Below are 16,363 nucleotides of genomic sequence, written 5' to 3' on the forward strand. Positions count from 1 at the left end.
AATATCATGATGTATTGAAAACATTGACTACAAAAATGCATTGGATAATCCAGAACCTTGGATAAGCAAGTCTTGGATAAGTGAGACTCTATAAGTATATGATTCAATTAACACTGAGCACTTTTAAGTCTCATTGGGATTTAAATAGTGGCTACATATGTTCATTTAGAATCCTCAGATTTCACAAATCTGGTCCTACATCACAGGGTGGATCTAACTGACACATATTGTGAGGCCAGTTTGATGTGCTGCACGCTTTATAAACCCTGGCTAGTGTCCCTGATGTAGTGAACCTATTAGGCCTGGGATGAAGCCTGGGTAACAGTGAGTGGGGCAAGTTTCCATTTTGTTGAGGAATGCCAGGCAGCCATCTTGAGTGTGGTTAGAAAGGGGGAGGAGCTTAGAGAGAGACTCCTAGGATTGGCCAGCCAGAGCAGATGGGAGGAGCCAAGTCCTAGAGTGCAGAGAAAAAAAAGAGCTCCAGAGAGTTCTGTTTTAGGGTTTGAAGAGAGCAGTTCGGTTTTGGAGTTTGGAGTGTGTGTTTTGAGAGAACTAAAAGCTGTGAAAACTGACAAGCTAGGTCAGGCAGTTTGGATCTCTTGGGGAAAGATAACTCAAGGGATTGACTCTCACTACTGGGCTGGTTAATAGAAGGACTCTAGGTTAGAGTTAATTAACAACCCAGAGGAACTCGTATCTATTCTCAGCAAATAGAGCTAGGGTTTTTGAGACCAATAGATAGACTGGTTGGTTGGAACTGTTTGAAACTAAGTGAAGTAACCTGAAACATACAACTAAGTTAAGCTGAAGAACGTCTGTAACAGATTACGCTTATGAACCTCTCTGAAGTAATTATTTGCCTGTTTTTAAGAAAATAATTTTTTATTCTATTTTCAATTTTCAAAAACCTACACAGTGTATATTTTCCATCAAGAAGCCTTAATAAAAGTTCCAGCAATACAACAATAAAGTACCACAGAAAAGCCTCATAGTGAACATCAGTTTGGGAGCCAGGGGTGAAAACAGTGTGGGCAGGAAATGGGAGAAATTTATCTCAGATACATTTAACAACAAAAATCCTAAAGACGTTTTAGGTTGATGACAGCTACCATTTTAAAAGAAAATCTAAAATCAATAGCTATATCCTCGCCTCTCACATATGTGTGCTTGCGTGTGAGAGCGTGAGTAGAGTGGAGAGTGGGTACGTTATAAATGGTGTCAGCTCCTTTTGTTATATTGGTGGTAGAGGTGGGATTATAAAAGATTTCCCCCCTGCCTCAATATCTTTATATTGGTGGCAGCAGTGGGATATAAAAAAAGATTTCCCCCCTACCTGAAGGAGTAGCCTCCGCTCCCCTCTCCGCTCATCAATTTGTTATATTGGTGGCAGCGGTGGGATATAAAAGATTCCCCCCTACCTGAGGAAGCAGCCTCTCCCACCTCCGCTCATTTTTTTTATACCCTGCAAAGACTTCCCTATCCACCACAGAGTCAGAAGGGAGTCACCATCACCCAGCAGCATTGAACACAGTTCAGTACAACTAGGTGGCCACCCCATCCAATCCCCCCCCCATGTGTGGCAACCTCCAGCTGTGACATAGGTCCTACCTGCAACATAGGTCCTACCTGCTGCTTACCATGATGTCAGCTGGGGTGACAGAGCACCAAGGAAGGGGGAAGGAGGAGAGATGAATCCCCTCCTCTCCCCCTTTCTTCCCAGAACTCCCCAATGACCTGGCTAACATCACACCAAGCAACAGGAGCCTTGTCATGGAGACCACTATGACATGGAGAATGCAATGGGGGATGGGAAAAGGACATCCTGTGTCCCTGGGCTGCCCAAGCCATGGAAGTGGGAACAGTTTAAACCAGGCCTGTGTGGGAATCAGCCCAAATTTCCCCATAGGCTCTAAGTCAGGGGTCCCCAAACTAAGGCCCGGGGGCCAGATGCGGCCTCCAAGGTCATTTACCCGGCCCCTGTCCTAAACTTTAGACTTAGGGTTGACCTAAGTCTACCTGGTCTTTGGAGGTCTCTTTGTTTACTTATGGCCTTATGAGATCGTCTAGATGGTCTTTGAAGGTCTCATTGCTTAGTTACGGCCTTATGAGACCATCTAGATGGCTTTTGGAGCTCACTTTTGTTACCTATGGTCCTATGAGACCGTCTAGATGGCCTTTGAGGGTCCCTTTCCTTACCTATGGTTTTATGAAATTGTCTAGATGGCCTTTGGGGGCCCCTTTCCTTACCTATGATCTTATTAGATTGTCTAGATGGCCTTTGGGGTCCCTTTCCTTATCTATGGTTTTCTGATGGCCTTATGAGATCATCTAGATTGCCTTTGAGGGTCCCTTTCCTTACCTATGGTCTTATGAGATCATCTAGATGGCCTTTGAGGGTCCCTTTCCTTACCTATGGTCTTATGAGACCATCTAGATGGTTTTTGGAGGTATCTTTGCTTACCTATGGTCTTATGAGATTGTCTAGATCAGGGGTCCCCAAACTAAGGCCCTACAAGGTCATTGACCTGGCCTCTGTCCTAAACTTTAGACTTAGGGTTGACGTAAGTGTGAAATGACTTGAAGGCACTCAACAACAATCCTAATTTTGGACTATTTCATCATAGTCTGTGAACCGGCCCTCCACTTAAAAAGTTTGGGGACCCCTGCTCTAAGTCAAGGGTGTTACGGGTTTGTGAAAAAACAAACTGCGTGCAGTCCTGTCTAGACTTATCCAGCCCTTTTGTGCATCCACAATGAGCAAAAGAAACAAGCCAGGGAAAAATCAAAGTTTACTCTTAAGTAGCAGAGTCAAGGAGAAAAATTAAACAAGCAGCTTCAAAAACACAAAAACCCCAGCTTCAAAATAACTCATTCCATCTGAAGCAACAAAACTTACATAAAGTTCTTTTCATTAAATTCATTCATTTTCTTTGGAGATTTCTTCAGTGGTGTAAGGAGACAAGCTCTCAGCCAGGAAACTTACTCTGAGTAGGTTCTGAAGCAAGTGATCCAGTAAGTCCCAAAAAGCATTACAAACATTCCCCAAGTTTCAGGGAGTGGTTCAAGCTTGTGATCCTTGATGGTTCTACTTACCCACCTGTGAGTTGTAATTGACCAGGTGTTTTTCCCTTAACACACACACACACAAGTAGTGATCCCACTGAAACTTAGTCAAATACATGCATATACAGCAATAAAGTCTGAATTCTGTGGCAGAATTCGGCCTTTCACCTGATTTGTGGTAATGCAAGGCAAGACCACATTATTGTGTTTCTAAAAGTTCAGCCAATATTGTGTTTATTGGCACTGCACTGCACTGTTTATTGCGGTGCAGTGTAGATCCAGTCATAGATACTGAAAAAAATTAGGTGTGAAAGGAAAATTTTATTTGGGGGCAAAACTTTTTTTTTCTTGCCCTGGAAGCAATGCCCCTGCCTCTTGACTGATTCTCTTGAACACTGGGGTGGTTTCTCTCTTCTGGAGAACAGAGTTGTGGCCCGCCCGGACAAATCTAGCACAAAGAGTGATGGTGCAGGATGGCCTTTCATTGTTAACATCCTAATAAGGACCTCATCACATTGATAAAGGCATGTGGGGTGCTTTGCCAGCCTCTGTGGTAAATCTGCAGGTTAATGGGGCAATCCCATCACTTTGAGCCCCACCTAACCCACAGCAATGCTTCCCCATCACACGTGGGGAAACATCATTGCATGGCTTCCCCCTGCTATTCTCTATGGAACACAGGAAACTTCCCACATTCTGCGGGAAGCTTCATAGCATGCTGTCAGGATGCTTCCTCCACGGAGCACCACTAGAAGTTGCTATACATTGTGTGATGGCATTTGGCAAGGAGGAAGTGTCCTGGCAGCATGCTAAGATGCTAATTTCTCCTTGTTTGATGAGATGGTAAGATTATTTTTCCAGCAGAGTCCAGATGTCAATAACAGCCCAGGTTTCCTAGGGAGGCATATCATCTTCTCAGGCAGCAAAATATCTTGGGGCTCAGCCTCATGTCGATACCAGGCAAGATTCTGGAAAAGATCATTAAAAAAGTGGTTTGCGAACATTTAGAAACAAATGCGGTCATTGCTAATAGCCAACACGGATTTACCAAAAACTAATCTGATCTCTTTTTTCAATAGAGTTACGAGTTGGGTCAATACAGGGAACGCTGTGGATGTAGCGCACCTGGATTTCAGTAAGGCCTTCGACAAAGTCCCCCATGACCTTCTGGCAAACAACTTAGTCAAATGTGGGCTAGACAAAACTACAGATAGGTGGATCTGTAATTGGCTAAGTGAATGAACCCAAAGGATGCTCACCAATGCGTCGTCTTCATCTTGGAAAGAAGTCACAAGTGGAGTGCCACAGGGTTCCATCCTGGGCCCGGTTCTGTTCAACATCTTTATTAACGACTTAGACAAAGGGTTAGAAGGCACAATCATCAAGTTTGCAGATGACATCAAACTGGGAGGGATAGCCAACACTCCAGAAGACAGAATTCAAAATGATCTTAACAGACTAGAGAGATGGGCCGAAACTAACAAAATGAAGTTCAACAGGGACAAATGCAAGATACTTCACTTCGGCAGAAAAAATGGAATGCGAGATACAGAATGGGGGACGCCTGGCTTGACAGCAGTACGTGTGAAAAAGATCTTGGAGTCCTTGTGGAAACAAGTTAAACATGAGCCAACAATGTGATGCGGCTGCTAAAAAAGCCAACAGGATTCTGGCCTGCATAAATAGGGGTATAGCATCTAGATCCATGGAAGTCATGCTACCCCTCTATTCTGCCTTGGTCAGACCACACCTGGAATACTGTGTCCAATTCTGGGCACCACAATTGAAGGGAGATGTTGACAAGCTGGAAAGCGTCCAGAGGGGAGCAACTAAAATGATCAAGGGTCTGGAGAACAAGCCCTATGAGGAGCGGCTTAAAGAGCTGGGCATATTTAGCCTGCAGAAGAGAAGGCTGAGAGAAGACATGATAGCCATGTACAAATACGTGAAGGGAAGTCATAGGGAGGAGGGAGCAAGCTTGTTTTCTGCTGTTCTGCAGACTAGGACACATGACAATGGCTTCAAACTACAGGAAAGGAGATTCCACCTGAACATCAGGAAGAACTTCCTCACTGTGAGAGCTGTTTGCCAGTGGAACTCTCTGCCCCAGCATGTGGCGGAGGCTACTCCTTTGGAGGCTTTTACACAGAGACTGGATGGCCATCTGTCGGGGGTGCTTTTAATGTGATTCCCTGCTTCTTGGCAGGGGGTTGGACTGGATGGCCCATTAGGTCTCTTCCAACTCTGCTATTCTGTGATTCTATGATTCTATGAAAATGAGGAAGAGAGAAGGAGGAGTGGCTGAACACAAATCATAATTCTCTTATATCCCCCACTTACTATTCATTGCCTTCCCAGGTACGCCCCAAAGCATGTATTAAATATCAGAAAATCATTTTCTATTGAAAATTTGGGAGGACATTTAGAGAGTTTCCTGAAGGAGAAAAACACAAACAACTTCAGGGTTCTGCTATTTTAAAATGATATTGTTAGGCTGCAGTTGATGTTCAATTCCACTGCAGCCACAGCTGTCTAATCACCAGCTCAAGAAAGCTTCTGACTGCAGCTGGCAAGTCAAATATTCTCAGAGCAACAGAAGCCCTCTGTCTGTTCCACAGTCATAATTTAAAAATCATTTCTCAACCTATCCTCTTACAAAAGTACTGGGGAGATGAACAAGCAGAGATCTGCCCTCAGAAGCATGCGTTTGGAGGGCAGGGATTCAAATTCTATGCCATCATTGTTGATCTAGTTTGGCTTGCTGTTTATGTTCCAAATCCAGACCTCATCTTGTTTTTTTTCAATATTAGGTCCAGTAAACACACAGGTACAAGAAAAATATGATCCATTCTTAATGAATCTAAACTACTTTGTCTTGTTGTGAGCTGCCTTGATGTTTAAAGGGGAGGGGAGAGGAAAATATGCCATTTTAATGCCTCACTTGAAGCTACAAAATGAAATTGACATTTGCAATTAATTGCCCAAGTTTGAAACACAATGAATATTTTTTATCATCCAGACTCAACATAGAAAGATAGAATGTAGTATATGATGCCTTTGTGGAAATTAATTACACATTATTAGTACAGTAGAGTCTCACCTATCCAACATTCACTTATCCAGTGTTGCATTTTTGGAGTCGATGTTTTCAATACATCGTGATATTTTGGTGCTAAATTCGTAAATACAGTAATTACTGCATAGCATTACTGCTTATTGAACTACTTTTTCTGTCAAATTTGTTATATAACATGATGTTTTAGTGCTTAATTTGTAAAATCATAACCTAATTTGATATTTATTAGGCTTTTCCTTAATCCCTCCTTATTATCCAACATTCTGCTGGCCAGTTTATGTTGGTTAAGTGAGACTGTACTTTATTGCAGGGTTTAGGTTAGCTTCAATATAGTACATCTTCAGACTATGTAAAGCTATGGATGTAGGCAATTCTTTCCTTAGGGTATTGCATCTGAATGGAAAATGGAGTGTTGGTGGAAACAAAAAAAGATTTAAAGATGGGCTCAAAGCTAACCTTAAAAAATGTGATCTGAACATAGAGAACTGGGAGGCCCTGGCACTCAACCATTGTAACTGGAAGTCAGCTGTTACCAACAGTGCTGTGGATTTTGAAGAGGCATGAATAGAGAGCTAAAGAGAGAAATATGCCAAGATGTCTAACAAACTCTTGTCATGATGGTCTTCTACCTGGAAATCTATTTCCTCAATGTGAAAGGCCATGTGGATCCAAAACAGGTCTCCACAGTGATTTACAGACCCACCACCAAGGCTCTATACTTGAAAAATGATCATACTCAGCCATGTGTGATGGCCTATAGTAATACTATCTTCTTTACCTATATTGCGGTGATATAGACAAATGATATAAACCTCTCATTTACTCAAACAGAGGCACAAGACAGAGGTGACAACTGTCTCCTATTTATTGAGCCATTAGCAAATATGATCTGGTAAGATGAAGAACTCTTTGGAATCCAAAGATAAGACTTTAATTGAACTGCTTACATATGTCCTAACTGTTTGTACTGCTAACCCAATTAATTATATATCCCAAATGTTAGAAAAAAATGAATATTTGGAATTATTCCACATAAGTATAATTTATTATGTATTGCTATGACAGCTAGTGGAGGCCCGGTGGCGAAGTGCGTTAAAGCACTGAGCTGAAGACCGAAAGATCCCAGGTTCAAACCCCGGAAGCGGCGTGAGCAGCCGCTGTTAGCTCCAGCTCCTGCCAACCTAGCAGTTCGAAATCATGCCAATGTGAGTAGATCAGTAGGTACCGCTCCGGCGGGAAGGTAACGGCGCTCCATGCAGTCATGCTGGCCACATGACCTTGGAGGTGTCTACGGACAGCGCCGGCTCTTCGGCTTAGAAATGGAGATGAGCACCAACCCCCAGAGTCAGACATGACTGAACGTCAGGGGAAACCTTTACCTTTACCTATGACAGCTAATAATGAACAACTTCACAAATACTTAACAGATACTGTATATACTTGAGTATAAGGCTAGTTTTTCAGCCCTATTTTAGGACTGAAAAAGCTCCCCTCGGCTTACACTCGAGTGAGGGTCCTGGCCAGCTTCTATTCAGGTCGGCTTATACTTGAGTATATAGGTATTCAGAGTTGGACAGTCTTATCTTATTAAAGTCTTATTATTATCTTAAATTATATACTCTTGAATTATTATCTTAAATTATATTAAAAAACATTTAACCTACTGATGCCTCAAATAATGCAATTTTATTAATATCTATTTTTATTTTTGAATTTGACTTATAGCTGCTGCATTTCCCACCCTTGTCTTATACTTGAGTCAATAAGTTTTCCCAGTTTTTGTGGTAAAATTAGGCACCTCAGCTTATATTCAGGTCGGCTTATACTCGAGATCCCAGGAGGCATCCCCACATTCATCCTGTGCTCCTCAGGCTCACGCAGCCCAGGTAGGTGGGATGGTAATGCCAGCCTCATCTCCCTATCCCCTTCCCCCCATTTCGCCCCCAAAATAAAATAAAAGACCTCCGTACCGAGGCTCAAGGCTTGGCTTGGCTTAGCTCTATGCTGCCATTAAATGATATGACAGACCTTTGTAGAGGTTGGGTGCAGATTGGATACCTGAATAAACAATAATCAATATTGTCCCAAGGGACTTGATAGTATATATATTAAACATTCTTTCATTTTGCATAGTGTTACATCTGGACAGGACTATGAAGATGTCCCATTTTCACTTTCTCAGATGACAACTCTGCCTTCTTCCTGATTTTTCTTCGGTATTGATTCCTCCATGCCTTCCACATTGTGGGAGGAAGAGGGAAGGAAGCATTTACTTCCCATGTCAGGGGGAAGGAGAGCTTGGGATACTCCTGAACAGAAGCTAAGCTTCTAGGTTTTGTGATATGAAACCTCCTGACAAATGGCAACAATTACACCGCTTTGCATGATCAGAATTTGATGGCATTTGGTATCATGTGGTTAATCAGAATCTTGGACATGATACAAATGGATAAGCTAACACAAAAAATAAGAGAGAGTAAAAATAAAACAGACTGGACAAACTTCATAAAATTCTTGATAAAAAGAAGAATGGACTTCACGATAGACTTATCTACAATATAAAACAATTTAAGCGAAAAGAGACTAAGGGAAAATACCAATAAGTAATCAATGAAAGAAAAAACTCCGAGGTCAAGATAGGAAGTCAACCGATTTATTATTATTATTATTATTATTATTATTATTATTATTATTATTATTATTATTATCTTTCTTTTCTTTTCTTTTCTTTCTTTCTTTCTCCCCCCCCCCCCCCTCTGGTTTTCTCTTTTCACCTATTTTCAGAACCCTTCTACCTCCCTCACTTTCCTATCAATATATTGTTCCACCACTTTCGATGTATTATGTTTCTTTACAAAATAAAAAAAAATAATGATAAAAAAGAATTTGATGGCATTTGGTAAAACATCTGCAATATGTACCCTCATTAGTCTTGATATACCTGCTTTGTGAGGTGAACCTACAAAAGTAGCAAGACAAATCTTGTCAGCAAAAGTTCTTTTGATGACATGGATATTATTTCAACCCAATCTAAGAAGATCACACCTCTCATTTTTTTCCCCCAACTGAATGGCACATTTCTGCTGATTTAGATATAGACTTTGGTCATATTAGCTTGCACTCCATGTTGGCACAGCTATGAGTCACTGAGAGCAATGCTTAGAAAGTGGAAACACCTGCATTATAAGAATAAATCAGGCAATACTGAAAATGACACCTAGAGGATGAGTGCTCCAGGTGTGCTTTTGATGTCAGTATGGAAAACTCTATTTAAGAAAGAAAAGTGAATGTTCCAGGTGGAAATGCAGAATCCACTGAAATGTTGCAGTTGAAGCAATAGAGAAACTGGGGAGACATGGGTAAATAGTATGGAAACTTTATTGTGTGGAGGTAGCAAACCATTATAGAAGCACAACATTGTCGATTCTCGACCTCTGTGTGATAAAGCTGTCCCCAGCTATTGATGGTCAAAACTCATCAAAAGTCCCTGATTTCACCATGCTCCCAGCACTTCCCTGGTGAATTGAGTCCTGGGGGGCAGGATTGTCTGACTCTCTCCCCATCCCTCTCCCAGTAAGGTTTTATTTTTTTATCCCCTAAACTTCACAAAACTGCAATGATCCTAAAAAAAAGAGAAATGGAAATGTGGAAGGATAGAACTAACAGGAATCATTGCTTGCCTGAAATGACACAAGATGATATTTCCATGTGATAATGTCCTGGGTTTAGCTTGGTGGATTATAAATTGCCCACGCCGATAATAAGTTCTCAAGTAGTAGAGAATGCATACATATTCGGTATAGCCAAACTGTCCCAACTCATTGTGGTCCCGCATGCAGCCCAGTAGTCCTGGAGGTTATTTGTGTCAAAAGACTCTTAAGGCAGAGGTAATTTTGACCACTTCAACTGTGTAATTTGCTCTGAAATATTGCAAAGGACTAAGAATGACTAAGGCTCTTTCAGGCAGGGGGGAAACCTTTTTATCCCACCGCTGCCACTAGTTTGTAAAGAATTTATAACGACTGCCACCAATTTGCAATGATGCAACCACCAAAGACGCAGGGAGGAGACATTTTACTTTTTTTCCCCTTCTTTACTTCAGATGGTAGCGTAACTTAGTTTAGAATATATTTGACAGAGACTTGGATGTTGAAAGAACAATAACAAGTTTATTCAGGCACAGAGCTTAGTGGTTTCAATGTAGTTTCTCACTTAGAGGTACACTTTCTTCAACAGTTGCAATAATAAAATATGATGAACCCACTCTCAAAAGACTTTCTCCTTTCCTTGAGCAGTTTAAACCTTTTCCTATTCTTTCAACTGATGCTATTAACTGAACACTTCGGATCTAACTGGAATTGCTTCCTTTTACCACTCAGATTCTACCAATAAACCCAAACAAGTCACTTGACTTGCTTAATATGAAACAACTAGAGATCTGAGCTTCCCTGGCTTCCCTAACCTGGAACCAGTCTCTTCCCCGTGACTCTCAGATCACAGACTGTAAAACCAGCCTTCCCTGTGGTTCTCTGACCACAGACCGAGTTTCTTTTCAAATTCTGCTCTCTCTTCTGCTAAACGACAGTTGGCTCTGCCTACTTCTCCATGGCAACCAGCTTCAGAACGCTGAGATGGCTACCCCCTTCATGCAATAACTATAATACTTACCCTTAATACAAATACACACAATTTAACATATCATCTGTAAATAAAAATTCATACTTCAGTACATACTCAATCACCCACCAGCCTAAAGATGTGAACAGTGTAACAGCATCCTCATCCAAAACCCAAGACATTTTGTCTCAACTCAAGCTTCCTCTGTTTCTCTTAGGTTCATGATTCCTGTTCCAGACAGTTGGGATCAATCTTCTGTTCCTTAATACCTATGACATCGCCAAAGATTTGGTCATAGTTATGCCCATAAAAAGCAGTCCAGTTGGTGTCATTGAAACAGTAGTATGGAAAGATATTTCTGTGCTGTGGGACTAGAGAAGACAACTGCCATAAAGAAAGCATGGACAGATGCCCACAATACTCAAAAACATAAATAGCGAAGCTCAGTATGGATGTGGAAGCTGTAGCCAAAGTCTTCTTTATTTGCTGTTGTGTCTTTGGCCAACAAAGGGAGTGTTGCTGTGTTGGTTTTGCTTCCCTAGCCAACCGCAGTGAACTTGTACTGCTGCTTTTATGTGGCACAAATGCTGATTTTGTTTCTGTAAAACTCTCAGGCTCCCATTTACGGCAGCAGTTCAAAAGTTCAACAATTAAGAGTTCCAGCAGGGGAAAGAGAGCAATGGAATGAATCAGAAACTTCAAATGGGACACAGTGCATGAAGGGATGTGAAAGTCTGGCTATTACAGTCTTTTTCTATTTCTCTAAATTGAACTAAACCCAAACTTGTTCTACTTCCATGTTGGGTTATGAAGTTTTCCACCTCTTCTTCCTTCATGAATAATTGTTCTGAACTCCTTCTTCGCTTTTTCTCTGCCTTTATTCTCTTTCTCTCTTTTTCTTTCTCTCTACATCCACCCACCTACCCGCATGTATATATTTCCCACTGACTTAAGTGCATTTGGAAACCATTAAAAAGTATATAAATGGGCCGGCAGAACGTTGGATGAGGGAATATGTTGGATAATTAGGAGGGATTACGAAAAAGCCTATTAAACATCAAAATAGGTTATGATTTTACAAATTAAGTGCCAAAACATCATGTTATACAACAAATTTGACAAAAATGCGTTGGATAATCCAGAACATTGGATAAGTGAGTGTTGGATAAGTGAGACTCTATTGTACCTTTAATCTTGCATTTTTAAAAAGTTCATGGTTTTCTGCACATACCCCAGTCCCCGAAAAACATTGCAAATGTCATACCTTCCCCACAAAACAGTGATTGGAAGTGACTTTGCATTACTTTTAGGGGTGTGCAGTTCAGCTAAACCCCATGCCGTTTTCAGTGTCTGGATTTCAGTAGCTCCCCAATCAGTTTTTTGGGAGCCTTCCGAATTCAGGTGGGCAAAATTCCGTTTTCCGATCTGGCAACTGAAAAATCCACTCATGTATAGACATGATGTTTAATGGACACTGCAAGAATGAGACATGAAGACATTCCAGAGAAAATTGTCTTTGCTATCATGTAATAATAATAGTGTTTTATTCACGACACTTACCACAAATTGAGGACAGTCCCCTGGCATCTTGAGCCGGCGTTTCCTGAAACCAAACAGGGAGATGTATTACAAGTTATTGTCATTCGTTGCATATGCAAACAAATTATAATAACTCAGTAACATCTACCTCACATTTCCTCTTATGATCACCACAACATGGCTACATGCTTGTTCATATCCATTCATGGCACTTTCTTCTTGAGTGGGCTTCACATCTCTTTGCTGATATTATCCTAGATCTGTGCATGCTACAATTATCCTCATCTTCCTTCCAAACTCATAATTGTTGGTATTAAAGTAGTATTGACATGTATTTGGCCATGCCCAACTGGATTATTAGGAGGTGGCCTAGCAATGAAGGCCAGTGTCACCATTTCCACAACCACACAAGAGTGAAGCATTTGTGACCATGAGTATCAAGGCTCGCATAGTATTGTAGGGGTAGTCTACACCAGTGAAAAGACACGTATTTACCCCTATTATGGTGCTGAATGACAAGTTCATCACTGAAACATTTATTGATGTTTAAAGTGATTTTATTGGTCTTTTATGTTATAGCTTTATACAATTGAATGTTTTATACTATTTATTTGTATTGCTTAATTTATTGCATTGTATGGCGTTGAATATTTGCCTTTTTATGCTGTAAGCTACCTTGAGTCCCCATGGGCAGATGGGACGGGATATAAATAAAATTTGTTGCTGTTGTTGTTTTGGTTGCTCCGGAAAGATCCGGCTCATTGGTGGCAATGGGGGAACTTTCCAGGCTTCCCTTTCCATCATTTTTAGGGCATCAGTCTTAAGGAATCTCCTTTTTTGGCATTGTTTCCTCAGATCCTTCAATAAGACCTGGGTTTAAGGCATCAGACTTAAAAATCCATCTTTTTTACCATCGTTTCTCCTCAGATTTTTAAAATAAGACCTGGGTTTAAGACATCAGACTTAAGAAACCACCTTTTCTGGCATTGTTTCTCCTCAACACCCTTTCAATGAAGCTGAGTTTTTAAATGTTGTGATGCCCTTGCTGTTATGGCTGGCCAAAAGAGCCAAAAGAGCCAAATCAGTCAGAGTCCATTTTAAAAAAATGAATCTATGTACATCTCTAATTACTTCTTGTAACCAACCTACAGGAACATTTGGGTTGGATGTATGAGTTGGCTGTGTTTTCACACACTTAAAGGGCTCTCTGTATAATGTGTAAACAGAAATTTCCTGAAAATTATGCTGATTATTTACTTTTTAAATGATGTGAGTGGGTGGTGGGCTTTGCAGGGCTGGTGTGTTATTTCAGGGCCCACAAAACTGAGTTTCAGAGTTGCCAAGCAATCCACAAGCTGCACTTTTCCCACCACATTTTTGAAATGTTTATAAGTCACCCAATGGCACATGTCTTGGGAGTGGTTTACAGATACAAAAACAAAAGGAACAATGCATAGATTTTACAATAAAAATACATTAGCTAAAAGATGTCAACAAAATATAGTCATGCCATAAAATATAAATATGAAAAGCCAAGATCAAAATAAAGACTCAATACACACTCATAAATGATCTCTGGGAAGAGGTAAAATATCCTTTCTGGTAAGAGGAAAATGATATACAAAGCTACCAAATACTCAGCCAGTCCATCTCAATTAGAGTTTAGAAAAAACATTTTATTAAAATTAGGATTTACATAACCCCTAAGCCCTCATGATCTCTGGCTATGCTGATTGGATAATTTTGAGAGGTGTAATCCAAAAAGCAATGTGTCTAAGCTCTGATCTAGATTCATTTACCCATACAAACAATTACATTCCATTGGGGGACATTTCTCATATATCATAATTGAGATCTTTGAAGTGAAGGTATCAGTGAAGATTTGAATGGAACTTCCTCATTCAAATCATAGTCTCCCCCTCCCTCTCCACTGTGCAGCTTGTCCTTCAAATTGATAAAGAAGTCAAGAACCTGGTGGCACTCCAGATTTTATTAAACCACTATTCCTCACCATTGGCCATCTCAGGGCCAATAACGCAGGAACTCCCACCATTTTACTGGAGATGTCCAAATGATGTCTCCAGTAAAATCAAATTAATTTGGGACAAAGCAGGTAAACTCTGCTCTGTTCTGAATTATTTAGGTATTGGATTACACACAGGTCTTCCTGAAAGATCCAGGTCTAATCCAGTATTGCCCCTGTGGAGACTTTCCCCTTGGTAGTCCTGGGACTACCGAGGGGACAGTCTGCACAGCTCTCTCGGGTTTTCCAAGCTGAATAAGCCTGGAAAACCCAGAGGGTTGTAACCTCCTCCCCAAAAACCCTTTAAAACCCCTTAATATAAAATAATTACCCAGCCGACATTAATGTGCTGCTAGAGTCCTCCTGCTGCATAGAAATGATGCACCAGGAGAAGGGGGATGTGGAGGAAAATTGCTCCTCCCACCCCCTTCTCCGGGCACATCATTTCTACATGCCAGGAGAGCTTGGGCAGCACATTAATGGTGACCGGGTAATGTATTTAATTTTAATGGGTTTTTGGGGAGAGGATTAGGGTTTCTGGGTGTTCTCCTAGAAGGTTCCGGGAGGGCATCTAGACACCCACTGCTGAAAGGCTTTGCAGCCTGGTGTGGGGACAGAAGGCCACCCAACCCAGGTTTGCACAGACTTCTTCCTTGTGTAATGCCGGCCTCTGCTAGAGCTTATGGGAGTCATACTCTGGTCCAACAAGTTCTGAAAGACTACAGATTCCCTGTGGTAAAGTATGTACATTTATGTCTCCTCTTGATTTATGGCAATCCCATTGTTGTGACTCAGCCACAGCATAGCCATAGTGAGGATGAAGAAGGGGATTCTGGGTTTCAGATACAAGAGCTAGATGATGGGATGCAGGATGAATTTCAGGAGGATAGCATGGGAATAATACAGGCTGATTCAGAGGCTTGAGAAATGCAGCTTGAGCGGAATGAACTGTTGACCCAACAGGCCATAGATAACAGCCAGAATGACATTCCCATGGGAATTAATGAGCAAGAGATGTCTCAAGCCCTGGTGTCTTCAGCCCCGGTTCAGGTGCAAGATAACAAGGACCTTGAATTATCTAGGGCGGACCGGTTGTTATGGAAGGGAGTTCACCCTCGTAGGAGTGTGAGATTGACGGGGAAGAGAGAGGCCTCCATGGGAAAGAGAAATGCCTTTCTGGGGTGCTTTTAAAAGTGTGTGTTTGGGAATAGATTTTTGTCAAAGCAAATTCTCGCTTCATCTGAGTGGATGCTTCTGCTTCATGCCAAGATAAGATTTCTGTTCCTGGATCTTTGAAACATTTGTGTCTTTGTTCTTTGGAATCTATCGTTTACTGCTTTGGCTAATGGACTTATGGATTATTATGGCTTATGAACTATTGGATTTCTATTGACTTTTTACTGCCTGCTTTGATTTATATCTGCTTTTGCTCAATAAAACTACAAAATACTTTCTCCCGTGTGTGACTGGATGTCTATAGCAAGGTGAACTATTCTAAGGTGTGACACCCATGAATTTCACAGTGCTTTCTTAAGCAAGTCACACTCAAAGATGGTTTGCCACTGCCTTCCTCTGAAATATGGCCTAGAGTACCTGGTATTTTTTGGATGCTACCTATCCAGATACTAACCAGACTTTGCATAGCTTCAAATGCAAATCTACATTGACCACCAGGGTTAATCCCGAGCATATATACTTGAATTGGCCTTGGAGGCAGCCAGACTTACTATTGGGCTGCATTGGTATGATCTAGTAGGGCTGAAACTTTATTGGCCTCACTGGACTGTCACTTCATCCCCCAAGCCATCAAATGATAACTGCATATTTCTTCATTTCCAACAGCAGTATGATACACATTCTTCTCACTGCTTTTAAAACAGAGAGATCAAAAATTGGTTAGGAAAATAAAACTAGGGTGGACCATTCTGAAAGTCACCTTTTAACTGTGAACAATAATTGCAGTCATGACTCATTTTTGTAGCAGCAAAACACATTAGAAGTGGCAGCCAAGGAAAGCTAAATTAAAGGAAGACAGTGTAAAACCT

At 41.1% G+C, this 16,363-nt stretch overlaps 1 protein-coding gene across 6 annotated transcripts in view; it reads right to left on the reverse strand.

Annotated features, from left to right (window-relative positions):
- Nucleotides 1-16,363, reverse strand: part of phyhipl (phytanoyl-CoA 2-hydroxylase interacting protein like) — a 286,238-nt gene that overhangs the window by 194,196 nt on the left and 75,679 nt on the right. For 2 of the 6 annotated variants that reach the window (XM_062977368.1, XM_062977363.1), the window contains exon 2: nucleotides 12,317-12,359. In XM_062977368.1, coding sequence (XP_062833438.1) covers nucleotides 12,317-12,359 — 43 coding nt within the window. Of the gene's footprint in view, nucleotides 1-1,333; nucleotides 1,443-1,637; nucleotides 1,720-2,896; nucleotides 3,077-12,316; nucleotides 12,360-16,363 lie in introns of those variants that run through there. The other 4 variants (XM_062977354.1, XM_062977366.1, XM_062977359.1 and 1 more) reach the window with 4 other exon arrangements.

This window comes from Anolis carolinensis, chromosome 3 (assembly GCF_035594765.1).
Source record: "Anolis carolinensis isolate JA03-04 chromosome 3, rAnoCar3.1.pri, whole genome shotgun sequence".
Taxonomy (NCBI): Eukaryota; Metazoa; Chordata; class Lepidosauria; order Squamata; family Dactyloidae; genus Anolis; species Anolis carolinensis.